We start from the raw sequence: 15,539 nt of genomic DNA on the forward strand, positions 1-15,539 counted from the left end.
CTTTGATGGAAGCATTGATTGCTTCTGATCGATATTCCTTGGCAACTCTTTGGGTCTCCAACACCTTCTTGTCTTTTTTTAATGATGTCAGCTTCTTCTTTGCATAGAGCTGAATAAGTACATGATTAGTGCATGCCTTTTTCTGACTATGGCATACAATGTCTTCTAATTTTTCTTGCTTCTAAAGCTTTCTTTCTTTGCATAAAAGTGTGTATTTAACACGCCTAATGGAGATGCAGGTTTCTGGCCCAGTGGTGGTTGCCGATGGCATGGGAGGTGCAGCTATGTATGAACTTGTTAGAGTTGGTTATGACAATTTGATCGGTGAAATTATTAGGCTGGAAGGTGACTCAGCTACTATACAAGGTATGTGAACAGATGTTTGCTCAGGCTTAGAATTGAATAACGCATAAGTAATCTGATATGGAGCTCTGGCCTTATTCTGGCTGTTTTTCCAGTTTACGAGGAGACAGCCGGTTTGATGGTTAATGATCCTGTATTGCGCACACACAAGGTACTTTTCCATGCAATAAGAAGCCTGGTTTCTTACGTCTCTGTGTGGAGCAGTGCATATTGTGACTGGAGTTGATGTACTTATACATTTTGAACAAACCGTCTTGAATGCAGCCGCTTTCTGTGGAGCTTGGACCTGGAATCCTTGGAAATATTTTTGATGGAATTCAGGTTGTTTGGTGATAAAGTCTAATGTTAAGTTTGCTGAGTTATTGTGGGCTGCATCCTTGGCTGAAGTCTAAACTCTGATTTGCTGAAAAGTTAAGGACTCCAAGTAACTCCATTCTAGTCATCATTCACATTAATGTGTCATTCTACTATTACTTTTTGTCAGCGCCCTTTGAAAGCAATTGCTATAAAGTCTGGTGATGTATACATCCCTCGTGGAGTTGCTGTCCCTGCCCTTGACAAGGATACTGCATGGGAGTTCCAACCAAAGAAACTAGGTGATTTTTGAGGTTTAAGTTATACACATTGCTCTTGTGATTCATAGGAGTATCATTGATATAGAGTTCTCAATGCAGCTGTTGGGGACGCCGTGACGGGGGGAGATTTTTATGCTGTACGTTTTCTTTTTGATGGTAGGCTTTGATTTGCATTAGCTGCCACGGAGCTTTGGTTGATTGTTAAATGGTTGTTACAGACTGTCTTTGAAAACAGCCTTATGACTCATCACATTGCTGTACCGCCTGGAGCAATGGGAAAAATCACTTATGTTGCACCAGCGGGTCATTACACACTCAAGGTTTTCTGTTTCTACTCTCTAGTGTTCTTACATGAAGGACTTTAAGTGGAAACTTGTACACATATGCTGTTGAAAGGGTTGAACCGCAACGCGTTAAGTGCATACCAAGTTGGGTCCTTGCATAAGTGTGTCTTGTGAAAAGTAAATGTTTAAATGTGTGGTGTTAAACTGGAATCAATGGAAAATCAACATTTTCTGTTCAAAACTAAAGCACCCATGTTCCCCGTGATCAAATCTGAAGCAGAATCAGACACAAGTCAAATAAGGGTTAAAGCATTCAAGAAAAATGAAGCATTCAACATTAAGGGTGAGTCCGTTGAAGCAATAAACAAGTGGAAGATGAAGACAAAGTGTTCAACTACATTCATGAATTCAAAGGTCAAATCCAGAAGCCCAAATGCAGACTAAAAGTGGTGAATTTCAGCATTCATCATACTCAAAGTCAAAGAAAAGGAGAAAGTGAAGAAGATCCCAAAGAGATTAAAAGTGGAGATAAAGGCATCAAAAGATGCAAGATTATATGTGGGGAGGAAAGCTCCTCAAATGTCATCCAATCCTAATAAGTCGGTGACATGATGAAGTGAAGTTCATCTCTTCTAACAAGGAGATGAAAAAGACGAAGGCTCTTCCAAAGGGAGAGAAAAGAAGTGTGGAAGACACCTCCATGGAGAGCTTGTGACCAGATGATCAACTTCAAAGAGTAGGAGTGACATGCTAGCAAAGTTTTCATTAAGGGAGGGTGTAAAAAGTGAATGTTTAACTTTGCTATGCCTTTGAGATAGATTTTAAAATGTGAAGGATTAAAAGACATGATGTAATGGGTGTGAAGCATTTATGATTTAAAGAGGTACAAATGTACACGAGGTATGTGATGCTAAAGCCTGAAGGGCACGTATGTTCATGTGAATCTTCAGCTACTTCGTCAACAGCAATGTAATCATGCAATTCTGATAATAATAGAATCATCGTTCATCTCTCTCCTCTCCTGTGCATATACTTGAATCTGTGTGTTTAGTTGTGTGAGGGAGGGCGTGAATTTCTACCAACATGTCTTGCTTTCAACAGGATCAACATATACTAAACACAACATAGACAATGGATTTAATAGAAGCATAGAGAATTGTCATATGCATACCTTTACTACCTTAGAGTCTCTAGTTGATATCTAATAACTCGTGTGGACTCTCCTATCTCCCAAGATCCATCTGAGGGGAGATGTGGGGTTGCAAAGAGAAGGTTTTCTGGCACCATTGCAATAGTTACAGACTAGCTTCCACCCCTTCAAGTTAGACGTGCGATGTAGCTCAATGGAACCTGGAATTCTTAAAAACACCTTAATGCACAAAGTTGAAAATATACAGAAAGTAGGAAGAGAGGAAAAGAGAGTTGACAGTGGAAGACCTAATCTACTGTATATTATTTATTTAGAATGATCTACTGAAAATGGTTCTCTCTGAATAGCGCATGAAGCAACTGATTTGAATTAATGCTGCTCTTTGGGCTGAATCTGCTAGTGATCTTGACTTGATATTCTCCTTCTCTCTTGGTCCTGCAAACGATTGTAAAAGATGTCGTATTTGTAGGAAAAATCGTTGTCCAAATAATTTCAGTTGGCCAGCCTTTTGCAAGCACAAAATAATGTCATAAAAGCCACTAATCATGTTCAAACTAGGCTAAAATGGTGCCCAATCCTTGGTCCCTCGACTAGGCTGGTACCCAAATAATGTCATAAAGTCATTAATCGTGCTCAAATCAGGCTAAAAAGGTGCCCAACCCTTGCCCTCTTACCTAGGCTGCTCTGCATATGCAAAGGTGGGTCAAAACTCCCCCAAGTCTGCAAATTTTTAACCATGCTGATTAACTACCAACTCTACCCCAACGCTAATGATTTAGAACGGATCTTTAGCATGTGTATCTATGGTGTGAGAGTGAACAAATGTATGTATGCTTGGTTTATGGTCAGATCTGGGATTCAAAGATGTGAAAGAAGAGCCTGGAAACTTCATCTAATTGCAGAATGGACGAGCATAGATACTTCTTTATTGAAGATCATCCCAGTGACAAGCAGGAGGAGCCTTATGTTGTGCTCACTCCAAATGCAGATCGTCCCCTATCAAATGAGGAGTTGTTAGCTTGTAGAGTCCAAGCTGCAGACCGAGCTAAAAGTAGCATGAGTGTCTTTTCTTAAATGCGTGCTTGCTTTTGGTTAAAATAATTATGCAGTTTTGCCTTAATAACTAGGCCCTCATCAAGGACGTAAATAGGCTGCTTTTGCTTGCTGCGGGGTCTACCACTTTGAAAGAGAGCTCTTTCTATGGCATGGTTACTAGCATTTTCTCTGAATTGCATGTTGTCACACCATGCTCAAATGCTGAGATAATGGCACTTCTTTACCCACCATGAGCACTTTCTATCTGCTAAGAATTTGAATGTTTTTTCAGGATACAGTGCTTGAGCTTGAGTTTCAGGGTGTCAAAAAATCAATAACCATGCTTCAGGTGAATCATCTCTCTGCTTTACCATTATTTGTGGGTGTAAATAATCGTTGCCTCAAATTTTTGATATGGTACACCACCCTCCCACCCTCCCACCCACAACAACCCCCCACCACCCCCTAACACACACCCAACCCCCCACTGGCCCCAAAACCCTTCGGCCCTAGTAGGCTAGTGGTCCTCCCTTCTCTTCTCAATTAGACTCTGTAAGTGAACATAGTAGCTCATTAGTTGCTTTGATGTTGAGGAGGAGCTTTTGTCTAAACACACTTTTGCATTTGTAGACATGGCCAGTTCGGACGCCAAGGCCTGTTGCAGCAAAGCTGGCTGCAGATACACCATTATTGACAGGACAGGTATATCACAAGATCTTTGTCTAATATTCTAAATAGGTGAATGTTGCTTTACTCTTATATGCCTTGAAGAGCTGATGCATTTGGTTGGGTGTTTTGAAAAATAGAGAGTTCTTGATGCTCTTTTCCCTTCCGTGTTGGGAGGCACATGTGCGATTCCTGGTGCTTTTGGCTGTGGAAAGACTGTCATCAGTCAAGCTCTGTCAAAGGTTCTCAATCTTCAAGTTTTTGCTAGGAAATTATTGCAATATATACTTCATTTTTTGGTTTAAATTCTTTTTTTTTTTTGGGTGTGTGTGTGTGTGTGCAGTATTCTAATTCAGATACTGTAGTCTATGTGGGCTGTGGAGAGCGAGGAAACGAGATGGCGGAGGTTCAGTATTGAGTTCAACCTTTTTTACAAGATATGTCAAATGCTGAATGCTGCAAAACATTCATTTCTCATCCTTCCAATGTATTCCAGGTGCTTATGGACTTTCCACAGTTGACAATGACTCTACCTGATGGCCGAGAAGAGTCTGTCATGAAGCGAACTACTTTGGTGGCCAACACATCAAACATGCCGGTGGCTGCTCGAGAGGCATCTATTTACACAGGTTTGTGTGGATCCTCATCATCATGAACGTAGTATTGTGCTTAGAAGGTGGGCGATATTGGTTCAAAGACTTTCTAGGAAGAGAAACATACGACCTTGCTAGGGGAGGTCAGAGCACTCACAGAGCCTGAGGCATTGCCAATGCCTTGGTGACCACTCAGATTTAGGCTAGACTGACATGGCGCTATTTTCATTGCCCAAAATCTGGTGTGTTATACCACTGGAGTTATCCTCAAGGAATCAGGACCTGGATCAAGTCGCTTAGCTGAAGCTTTACACTGGTGCATCTGGTTAGCTTATGTCTCACTTTAATGGACTCTAGGTGAGAGTGTCGTTAACTAAATTCACTATACACTAGCTCATAAATCATTATATTATAAGACATCTCTAGTGGGTAGTATCCATATCCCATGTGAAACAAACACCTACTTCCAGCCAACACCTGCAAACACTCAATAAGCACAGAGAACATCATAGTTGGGGTTGAAAAGCTTCTTATTCATCTGAAGCACCCCCGTTCATAAGACTAGATCAACACTGGGCCATGCTGTTTGCCCAAATTGTGGCAAGGTCCTGCTTGGGTATCTGGTTTCTTGGGGTCTCTTATGTGATATAACTCTTATGAGCCTGTCGGCCTTAACCCACTTATATAGGCGGTGGGTTTTAATAAAAAGCACACCTAATAATGATTATGTCCTTTCACACTGATCAACCCCCTATTGGCCTTAACTATAGGCAGTGGGTTATAATAAAAAGCACACCTAATAATAATTATGTCTTTTCACACTGATCAACGCTCTAAGTGACCCATGGATCACTTATAATCATAAATGTCCCTTGCAAGGGCCATTCCTAGGTTTAAGTCTAACCCAAAAACTAAAGCCAGCCATGTCATGACCTTTGGGGCCATAACCCCAAAGCATCAGTCTAACCTCATTATTAACGCCAGCCAGTTAAAGCCTAGGGGGCATAGCAGTCTTCAACCAGGACCAGGTTGTCTAAGTGAAGTAAAGAAGTGCAGTATCCCTGCCAGCCGACAGAACTCAAGAATTTTCTTCTTGTTTTTGAATGTTATCATCAACTTAATCTTGTGTTGCTGTTTGAAATGCAGGCATTACGTTAGCAGAGTACTTTCGTGATATGGGCTATAATGTGAGCATGATGGCAGACTCCACATCACGTTGGGCAGAAGCTCTCCGTGAAATATCAGGCAGGCTGGTATCTTTCTTAAGATCTTTACCACGTGCCATTGGATGTTTATTTCAGTGCCCTGTAAAATGTCTTGTTCTTGGCTTACTTTTGTGAGGTATACAAGTTAAGACTGTGCTAATGTTTCATGTAGGCTGAAATGCCAGCAGATAGTGGTTACCCCGCCTACTTGGCAGCCCGACTGGCATCCTTTTATGAACGTGCTGGAAAGGTGAAGTGCCTTGGGAGTCCAGACCGCACAGGTAGCGTCACTATCGTGGGTGCCGTTTCTCCTCCCGGTGGAGATTTCTCAGATCCTGTCACTGCAGCTACTCTTAGTATTGTGCAAGTATGCATTTTATTGGTACAAAACACAATTAATTGCAAAATTAGCCGACTTAGTTGGCCTGCTTTTCCTTATCTGCTGAACAGTTTCTGACCTAATGTTTTCCATGACAGGTGTTTTGGGGACTGGATAAAAAGCTCGCTCAGCGGAAGCATTTTCCCTCTGTCAATTGGCTTATATCTTACTCAAAATACTCAAAGGTGAGGCTTGCAATTAAGTGAAGTTTGTGTTAAAGGATTTTTTCTTGTAAAGTGGCTACATGGCACAAGCTGCCCAGGAGAGGCTGTGAGTTTGAGCCCTGACATCTAACATAAAGTGTTTTTTGTGATTTTAAGTTATTTTGTAAAATGGGCTGTTTTGAATGGATTTGTCTGTTTGGCACTTCATATTTTTTTCCTGATTTATGTTTATTTGTTCTTGAGGGCAGGCCCTGGAGTCATTTTATGATCGCTTTGATCCAGATTTTGTGTCCATTAGGACCAAGGCCCGTGAAGTCTTACAGCGAGAGGATGATTTGAATGAAATTGTGCAGGTATAATGCAACATATTTGTGTGTCTAGAATTTAATACATTGTCCTCGTGAAAAAGAGAGACGTGAGCCAGAAAGGGTTGTGGTAATGTCCAGCTTGTTATTACGATAGGCCTTAGTTGACAGGCCAACCCAGGGTTATCTCATGATACTATATGGTTCAACACATTGGAGATTTCTACCACAGCTCCTGCACGGGCTGATGCCACCACGACAGTAATTTGGATCAGGTGCCCCAAAATTTGGAGAAAACATCACCTAATCACCAAGTAGACATAAGTGGCCTTGTGATGGAATTGGCATGTTATTGCACCATGACGATCCTGGGCCTAGAGACTCTCATTGCGTAGATGCAGGAATTCAGGATGTTGATATTGTTATATCGAGGAGGAATGATATCCTCATCACTCACATATAGAGTTCCTAAGCCTGTATTGATGAGAATTTCTATCCCACCTTTCAGCCACTCTATAGCTAGGTGCTTTTTTGTGCATAGAACTAGCTGGAACTTGTGAAGGTGAAGCATTGATTTGCAACAAGAACTGACATCTTATGAAAGACGATAGGTGTTTATGTTGAAAGGCCCACTTTGTGAAGAGAAGCCGCTTTTGTCTTAGCAGCCCAGACGCTGAGCAGGTTCCAATTTGGACACTAGATGGTGGTCAATTGTGGCCTAGATGGTTTGAGACGCCTTGGATAGGTCTGACATAGAGCCAGACAGGCTACATACAAGTGTGGGCTGATATTTCATAGGTGACTGCACTAAGGGCTGAGGGAGTTCTTCATGGGACACAGTCCTTGGGTTGCAGGGCCCAAAGGGGTGCCAATGACCCCGAATGGGTTTGAAAGTTGCACTTAGACCTTTAGTTTATTGCTACGCCTAATATTACCCCAATTGGGTGAGATAGTTGGTTGGGCCTAGTTGGATACAACCAAAGGTGGCCGACATCGGCAGACTCTCATAGCTCTAGTCTTTGTGTTCTTTTGTACCATGATGAGATTACATGGACACTATTGTATCACTTTTGGTCTCATAGACCCACTGGGTCTTTTGAAGACGTTTAATATAACTTTCTTTCTTCTCTCTCTCTCTCTCTCTCTCTCTCTCCCAGTGAGGCTATTGAAGATGAATTTGACAGAGTCAGGGATACAATGGACCTTAGTGGACACAAGGCAGGAACTTCTAGAGATGGGTGCCATGCATGGGCTGTTTATTTATTAAATAAATGGATGTCCCATTGGCCATCATTAGACAGCCTAACCTGCTTCCCACTTGATGGTGGCTCGGGCATAGTTGATTACTTGATGGGGCCTCTTGCATCCCATCCCCACATGTAGAGAAAACCACGCATATCTTCCTTTCTCTGTCTCCTATTTCCTACCGCTGCCATTGTCCAATCCTTCCACCTCCACCTTCATCCGCATCCACTTTCACCACGACCTCGACTCAGTTTATGCTGATCATCTCTACCACCACACAGCCAGCTTAGACTCGTCGTTACCTCTCATCATCATCACTTCACATAGCTTACCTCTATTATTCTCCAGTCTGCTTAAGTGAGCTTCCCTCACACTGTCTCGTCCATTGCCAAACCTCCCATGGACGGTGGGAAAAGATGGGATGGTATGCTGAGCCACATGGCTTCATCTCTACCGGAGGGCTCCAGTAGAGAGGTGTACCCTCTACTGGGGGATGATGTGCTTCATATTCTCATATACTCCATGATGAGACTCTCTTGTACTAGTGCTTATACCCCATGTACTACCCCATGATGATCATTGTATCAGCCTCTACTTTGAGAGAGCTGTTATTTGTACTTGTTTTGTTTATCTTTTCCATGACGTGACATATCATGGATAGCATTGTATCACTTTGGTCTCATAGACATTGTGTCTTTAGGAGACGTTTAATATAACTTTCTTTCTTTCTTTCTCCTCTGAAAAAGGGATTGCAGACGGACCTCTGTATAGAATTTTTCTTGCCTCTGGAAGAAGCGAGTCTGACATCAGCATGCACCTGGTTTATCCCAGCTTATCCCACACACCATGAAAGACCAAAGGGTCTATGAGACCAAAAGTGTTACAATACATCCATGAAGTGATTGTATCTTGGAAAAAGATAAAACAAAATAGACAAAGAAACTAATGAAAATTTCAATGACAATATTACAAAGGAGCCCATGTACTGCCATTAAGAGCAAGGAAGGTGTACTATCTTTTCAGATGCTGAGTGTACTATGAGATACGAGGGAGATTTCATTCTCTTTTCAGGGAGGGATTTGGGCCCATAGTCACAAGGGAACGTCGTTCCAAGCTCTTGGAACGGGGGAACGCGTTCCATACAGATAGCCGTTCCCGTTCCCGTTCCAAAATGGCACCGCAGACCATGTAAGAAATATAAGTGAACTATGTATCATGTAGAACACATCTATGCATTATCATGGCCACTACTGAGATGGTTTGAGGTTCTTTCTTTACTATGCCTCTTTCCAAAGCATTTACAGATATATAAAGTAAATTTATAAACACATTTATGCAATGATGTGGCGTTCCCGATTCCGTTCCCTTTTATTCAAGCTTTTCGTTCCCGTTCCAAACAGTCATCCGTTTCCCAAAACGTTCCCGTTCCCTTGTGACTATGTTTGGGCCACTGTCTCGGGCCATTGATTTCTTAGACCAACGATGCTTGGGATTTGATTTGATTGAGCTGCACCACCACAGAGATCAGCTATGCAGAGAGGCATAGAGGCAGACTCCAGATACCTCGCAGCCCACCATCGCGAGTTTCTTTCATCCGACGGAGGATGGAGGCCCTCGCCAACGACCATGAGATAACCCTAACCCGGATGCCCCTACTCAACGGACCAGGCAGTGCACTTTGGCAGCACATGTGCTGCAAGTGCACCCCACCTCTTGGGCGTCTTCCTAGACAAAGCAGTCCAGGTGCAGCGAGCTAGACGCTCGAGACCAAATGGTTCGAGGGGATGCTATTAGATTGCATGGTACCAGGAGAGCTGGCTGAGAGAGAGAATGAAATGAAATGTTATATTAACATCTTCAAAAGGCCATAATGACCTATGAGACCAAAAGTTACAAAGTTGTGTTACAGAGAGAGAGAGAGAGAGAGAGAGTTCTATTAAACGTCTTCAAAAGACCATAAAGGTCTATGAGACAAAAAGTTACAAAGTTGTGTTACAAAATCTGGTAATAGATGAAATGAAATGGATAAAAGAAAACTTGTCTACCTCAAGCCCGAGGGCCGTACATCATGTCAGCGTAGATGTGCCATTGCTATCCACATCCGTAAGGTAGGATACCTCCACTGCTAGGGGAGGGCGGTTCTGATGTTGTTGAAGTAGATTTCAGATCTGGAGCTGTTGCATAGAAGGGCCTCTCCTTGGTGGTTGGGGTCGTCGTGCCCGTTGGATTTGGCAAGCCCTCCTAGTAGTGACTCCTCGTGGTGGGCGTGTGCTCATGATAAAGGTGCTGGTGAGTGTGTCTGGGCTGAATATCCTCCTGTGCATGGGCATGCCATCTGGTCACCTCCTGTGGTGTTTGGGTAAAGTACTCTGTGAGGATTATCTGTGAGTGTCTCCTCTTGGTCTTTGTGCTTGGCATAGCCTATCTCGGTGGTGACGCATCTCCAAGAGAAATAGACCTAGACATCGCTGGTCCTCATAGTCCATGATCGTGGAGAGTGGGCCAAAACCCCCCCCTGAATAGGCAGTGGTATCTGCCTCATATCTCATAGTACTGTGGGTATCTGCAAATGTAATGCTCCTTTGTCTCTACCTCCTCTTTTGCAAATCCTTTACTCCTCTATGTCCTCATATCTCCTTGTCTCTATTCTTAGGCTGTGGGATTATACCCGAATTTGACCAATGGCTATCCTCATAGCATGTGATATGTGTCTTTGTAGGTAGCTTGGCCTCTGTATGAATCCATCTAGTGTGAGCTTGAGGAAGTGCTCTTTGTAGAAGCGGGATTTAGGGGGTAGCTCTTTTGTGGACCCAACCATGTGGTGTGGGTGTCTAATCTAATGTGGATGAGACGAGCGATCTCTCCGTGGGAGAGGGGTAGGAGAGGGACATCGAGATCGTAATCAAAAAGTGGCAAGTCATCAATGTTCAAGGAATGTGAGGCAAGCAAGTTTTGGCATGAGCGATTTGGTCACATTGGATTTGTAGTGCTAAAGGGGATGCAGAAAAAGGATATGGTAGCTGCATTTTCAGAATTGCAAGAACCATGTGAAGCTTGTATGATGGGCAAGCAACAATGCAAAGCAACAATCGGGCAAAGCCTCCTCTAGAGCTGGTACATGCTGATCTTTGTGGTAAAATGCCTACTAGGGGGATCTTCTTACTTTATGCTGTTAGTCGACGATTACAGTAGGAAGATGTGGGTTTATTTTCTTCGGGATAATGTTGAAGCTTTTGGCAAGTTCAAACAGTGGCATAAGCTTGTGGAAAATGAGACAGGAAAGAAGGTGAAGAGGTTTCGTACAAGTCGAGGAGGAGAATTCCTTTCAACGGAATTTGATAACTATTGCAAGGAGAATGGCATCAAGCGCCAGCTCACCATTGCTGACACACCTCAGCAAAATGGTGTTGTAGAACGCCGCAATCGAACTATCATGGAGATGGCTCGATGCATGTTGAAGGCAAAGGGTTTGTCCAATACATTTTGGGTTGAAGCAATCAACACAGCAGTTTGTCCTCAATGGGAGCTACACAAAGACACTCAAGGATGTTACACCTCAAGAGGCCTACTCTGGTAAGAAACCTTCAGTTTCTCATTTCAGAACCTTTGGCTATGAATGTGCATATTCTAGATGTATCCAGGACCAAGCTAGATGCCAAAAGCAAGAAGTGTATCTTTCTTGGATATAGTCAAGAGTTGAAGGCATATCGGCTCTATGATACAGAGGCAAAGAAGATTGTGGCCAGCCGAGATGTGGTATTTGCAGAACAGTCACACTCAGTGGAGGAAGGAGGTTCATCCACTCTTATCATTAGCCAGAGAAATAGTCCACCATGAGCCCAACCCACCAGTCAGATTTCCTCTCAAGAAGGAGTTTTTAGAGGATGAAGACTCTCACACATCACAACAGCTTGCTGTTGCACCACAAGGAAAGCCACTTCCAAAGTGGGCACAACAGCTCTTTGATGAGCGTAATCCAGTACCTGAGAAGCCAAAATCTTAAGTAGATGGACCACGCAGATCAAGGAGAATAGAGGAGCAGAGAAGAGCATCTGATCTCATTGTCAATATGGTCTTGATGGCTGAGATAATGGGAACAGTGAAGGAGCCAGCCACCTTGGATGAAGTCTTAGCAAATCCAAAGTGAAGCTGCGATGCAATCTGAGTATGACAACATCATAAAAAACAACACCTGGGAGCTAGTTGACCGACCACGAAACAGAAACGTAATTGGTACCAAATGGGTTTGGAAAGCTAAGTATAAGGCTGATGGCTCACTTGAAAAATACAAAGCTAGGTTGGTTGCAAGGTAGAGGGTTTCAACTTTGATGAAACCTTTGCTCCCACAGCTCGTATGGCAACTATAAGGGTGGTACTTGTCTTGGTTGCTCACAAAAAGTGACCAGTTTTTCACATGGATGTCAAATCAACATTTCTGAACGGCCACCTCAAGGAGGAGGTATATGTAGCTCAGCCACCAGGTTTTGAGATGCTCGGATCAGAAAGCAAAGTTTGCAGGCTGAAGAAGGCATTGTATGGACTGAAATAGGCCCCAAGGGCATGGTTGTCACGATTGTGACGTATTATCAGATTCTCTCTTCATTGCTGATTCTTGTTGCAGATGCAAAGAGTAACCAGCCAAAGGGAACCCCTACCCTCGACTGGTTGCGACTCTTCGCCAAAGGATGTACCTCTTCATCGAATAGCCACATCCCTTCGACGAATGGTTGTATCCCTTGATGAATGGTTGTGCCTCTACATCGAATAGACACATCCCTTAGCCTAAAGTTGTACCCTTTCGTCTAAGGTCATGTCCTTTCGTCAAAGGACATGCCTCTTCAAATGTGTCTCTTCATCTCTTATATAAGAGACCTATTGTACTCAGTTCAATACAACAAGTCAATTCAATCTTCTCTCAAGTGTTCTCCTGAAGGTTCTTGTTCCAAGTTAAGTACTTAAGTAGTAATTAGTACACAATATAAAGGATTAACAACATAATCCTCACAGTGGTATCAGAGCAAATTTTTTTCCTACCGGTGGGTTGTGAAGCCCTCACCCTCTCCGCGGCCCTCCCTCATCCACCTCTCCTCTCGGTGTTGTATGGAAGAAGCAGAGCGATGGTGGACTTGGCGTAAATCCTTGCTCAAAGTGATGTAAACAAGAACAAAAGGTCTCACACCCATACACACGCATTGTGTGTATAGCAGAGAGGGACCCCCTGCTGTATTTCCGGACTACCCTCCCTCCTTGCTGACCGGTGGTGATCGGCGTTCGATTTTCTTGGGACTTGCTAACTTTTATCACAACAAGGTGCATAGATTTTCAGAGATTGCTGCCCCTTTGACAGAATTGACAAAGCTGGACAAACTTCAGTGGTCTTCGGAAGCTGAGCAATCCTTCAATAATCTCAAGCATGCCTTGACGACAACCCCGGTCTTGGCCATTGCAAATCCCACTCAACCCTTTGATGTAATGACAGATGCCTCAGATTGTGCTTCTGGTGGAGTTTTGATGCAGAAAGATCGTGTCATTGCTTTTGAAAGCAGAAAGTTTTCAGCCATTCAAAGCAGGTATCCTGTGTATGATAAGGAGTTTTTGGCAATCGTGCATGCTTATCGAACTTGGAGACATTATCTTCTTGGAGCAGATTCAGTTGTACGTACAGATCATCAATCTCTGACGTACATTTTCACTCAGCCTGATGAACTCTCGACAAGGCAGATAGGTTGAATTCTTCGCTAATTTTCACATGATTATTCAGTATGTTCCTGGTCTTCAGAATGTGGTTGTAGATGCTTTAAGCCGCATGCCTCGAGCCATTAATTTTGCCATCACAGATGTGCAAATGAAAATCCCTGCTTGTTTCAAAAACGAGTATTTGACTGATAGAGATTTTGGAGATGTGTTCCGTGCTCTCAAATCTTCTAATCCCAGTCCTGTAGAAATGAACATGTTTGCAGCCTACATTATCATGGATGAGTTGCTGTTCTTTTCTGATCGCATTTGTGTGCCTCACAATACTTCATTGCGGAAGATTCTTATTGAAGAGCATCATGAAGTTCCTTATGCTGCTCACCCTGGTATCAACAAGACATATCGGCTTTTGTCTGCTACATACTTCTGGCCTCAGATGCAGCAAGATGTTATCAAATTTGTCAAAGCTTGTCATTCATGTCAAACAATGAAAGGCTCTCGACAACTTCCTCAAGGGTTACTTCAACCGTTGCCAGTTCCCAATGAGAGATGGGAAAGTATCAGTATGGATTTTATCACCACCTTGCCTCGTTCATCCAAAGGCAATACTCAGATTCTTGTGGTGGTTGATCGATTTTCCAAAATGGCGCATTTCATTCCTTGCAAGAAAGCTGCTTCAGCCCCAGATGTGGCGTCATTGTTTGTGCAACATGTCTTCAAATTGCATGGTTTGCCAAAGACCATCATCTCTGACAGAGATCCAAAGTTCACTGGACATTTTTGGACGTCTTTGTTCAAATCTCTTGGCACGAATTTGTTGTTCAGTTCAGCCTATCATCCTCAAACAGATGGACAGACTGAAAGAGTCAATCAGATTTTGGAAGAAATGATTCGACATTACATTCAATTCCGTCTGGCATCATGGGAAGATTATTTACCACTCGTGGAATTTGCTTATAATAATTCCCATCATTCAGCAATTGGATTAACTCTATTTCAAGCAGCATATGGGCATACTCCTCTTGTGCCTACAAACTTTGTTTTACAACACAAAGTGGCGTTGGCAGATCAGTTGGTTCAGGAGATGCAAGATGTGCTTGTGCAAGTTTGAGATAAATTGGTCCATGGGCAACAAAAATATCAAAAACAAGCCAACAAGCATCGTCGACATGCAGATTTCCAAGAAGGAGATTTGGTCTTGTTATATGTGGCACCTCACCGCTACAAAACAGTGAAGTCAGTTTTTCCAAAGTTGCGACCTCGCTTCTATGGGCCTTTCAAGATTCTTAAGAAAAATTCAGTTGTCAGTTACAAGTTGGAACTTCCACCGTCATGGGGAAAGATTCATCCGACTTTTCACATTTCTTGGCTCAAACAGTATGTTCAAGGAGATTCGCCTGTTCCAGACTTATCTTCATATGTACCAGAAATTGAAGATGACCATATTATCCTTGTTCCAGAAGTAATACTTGACGTACGACAAAAGGAAACAAGAAGAAAGTTGACTACAGAATTTCTTGTGAAGTGGATGGACTTGGATGAGTCTGATTCCACTTGGCAAACAGATGAAGAAATGCAGTAGTACCCTAACCTTCTTCAGGAGTTCTTTGACAAACGGATGTCTATCATTTGACACATGGGTTTTATTTTAAATGGGAGGGAATGTCACGATTGTGACGTATTTATGTATCAGATTCTCTCTTCATCCGGAACCATATGCACATTAGGCTTTGATGCATTTGCATTATCACGCTTCTTCTTGTTTGGGCATGCCTTTGCAATATGCTCGGTGCTACCATAAGTAAAGCGTTTCCCCTCACTCATATATTGCTTTTTCTGCTCTGGAGTGAGACCATAGTCTCTCAGTATGAAGGGATGCTT

At 42.9% G+C, this 15,539-nt stretch overlaps 1 protein-coding gene across 1 annotated transcript in view; it reads left to right on the forward strand.

Annotated features, from left to right (window-relative positions):
- LOC147608954 (V-type proton ATPase catalytic subunit A-like) overlaps positions 1-15,539 on the forward strand; it is a 48,514-nt gene that overhangs the window by 7,788 nt on the left and 25,187 nt on the right. Inside the window, exons 2-16 of the mRNA XM_086788789.1 lie at positions 240-366; positions 459-514; positions 628-684; positions 848-959; positions 1,038-1,075; positions 1,157-1,258; positions 3,700-3,756; positions 4,038-4,109; positions 4,214-4,315; positions 4,417-4,479; positions 4,570-4,702; positions 5,813-5,919; positions 6,044-6,238; positions 6,349-6,435; positions 6,663-6,767. Of these exons, the coding sequence (XP_086644915.1) occupies positions 240-366; positions 459-514; positions 628-684; positions 848-959; positions 1,038-1,075; positions 1,157-1,258; positions 3,700-3,756; positions 4,038-4,109; positions 4,214-4,315; positions 4,417-4,479; positions 4,570-4,702; positions 5,813-5,919; positions 6,044-6,238; positions 6,349-6,435; positions 6,663-6,767 (1,413 nt within the window). The remainder of the gene's footprint in view (positions 1-239; positions 367-458; positions 515-627; positions 685-847; positions 960-1,037; positions 1,076-1,156; positions 1,259-3,699; positions 3,757-4,037; positions 4,110-4,213; positions 4,316-4,416; positions 4,480-4,569; positions 4,703-5,812; positions 5,920-6,043; positions 6,239-6,348; positions 6,436-6,662; positions 6,768-15,539) is intronic.

The sequence above is a fragment of the Cibotium barometz genome, chromosome 52, assembly GCF_041138505.1.
Source record: "Cibotium barometz isolate CiBa-2024 chromosome 52, ASM4113850v1, whole genome shotgun sequence".
NCBI classification, from domain to species: domain Eukaryota; kingdom Viridiplantae; phylum Streptophyta; class Polypodiopsida; order Cyatheales; family Cibotiaceae; genus Cibotium; species Cibotium barometz.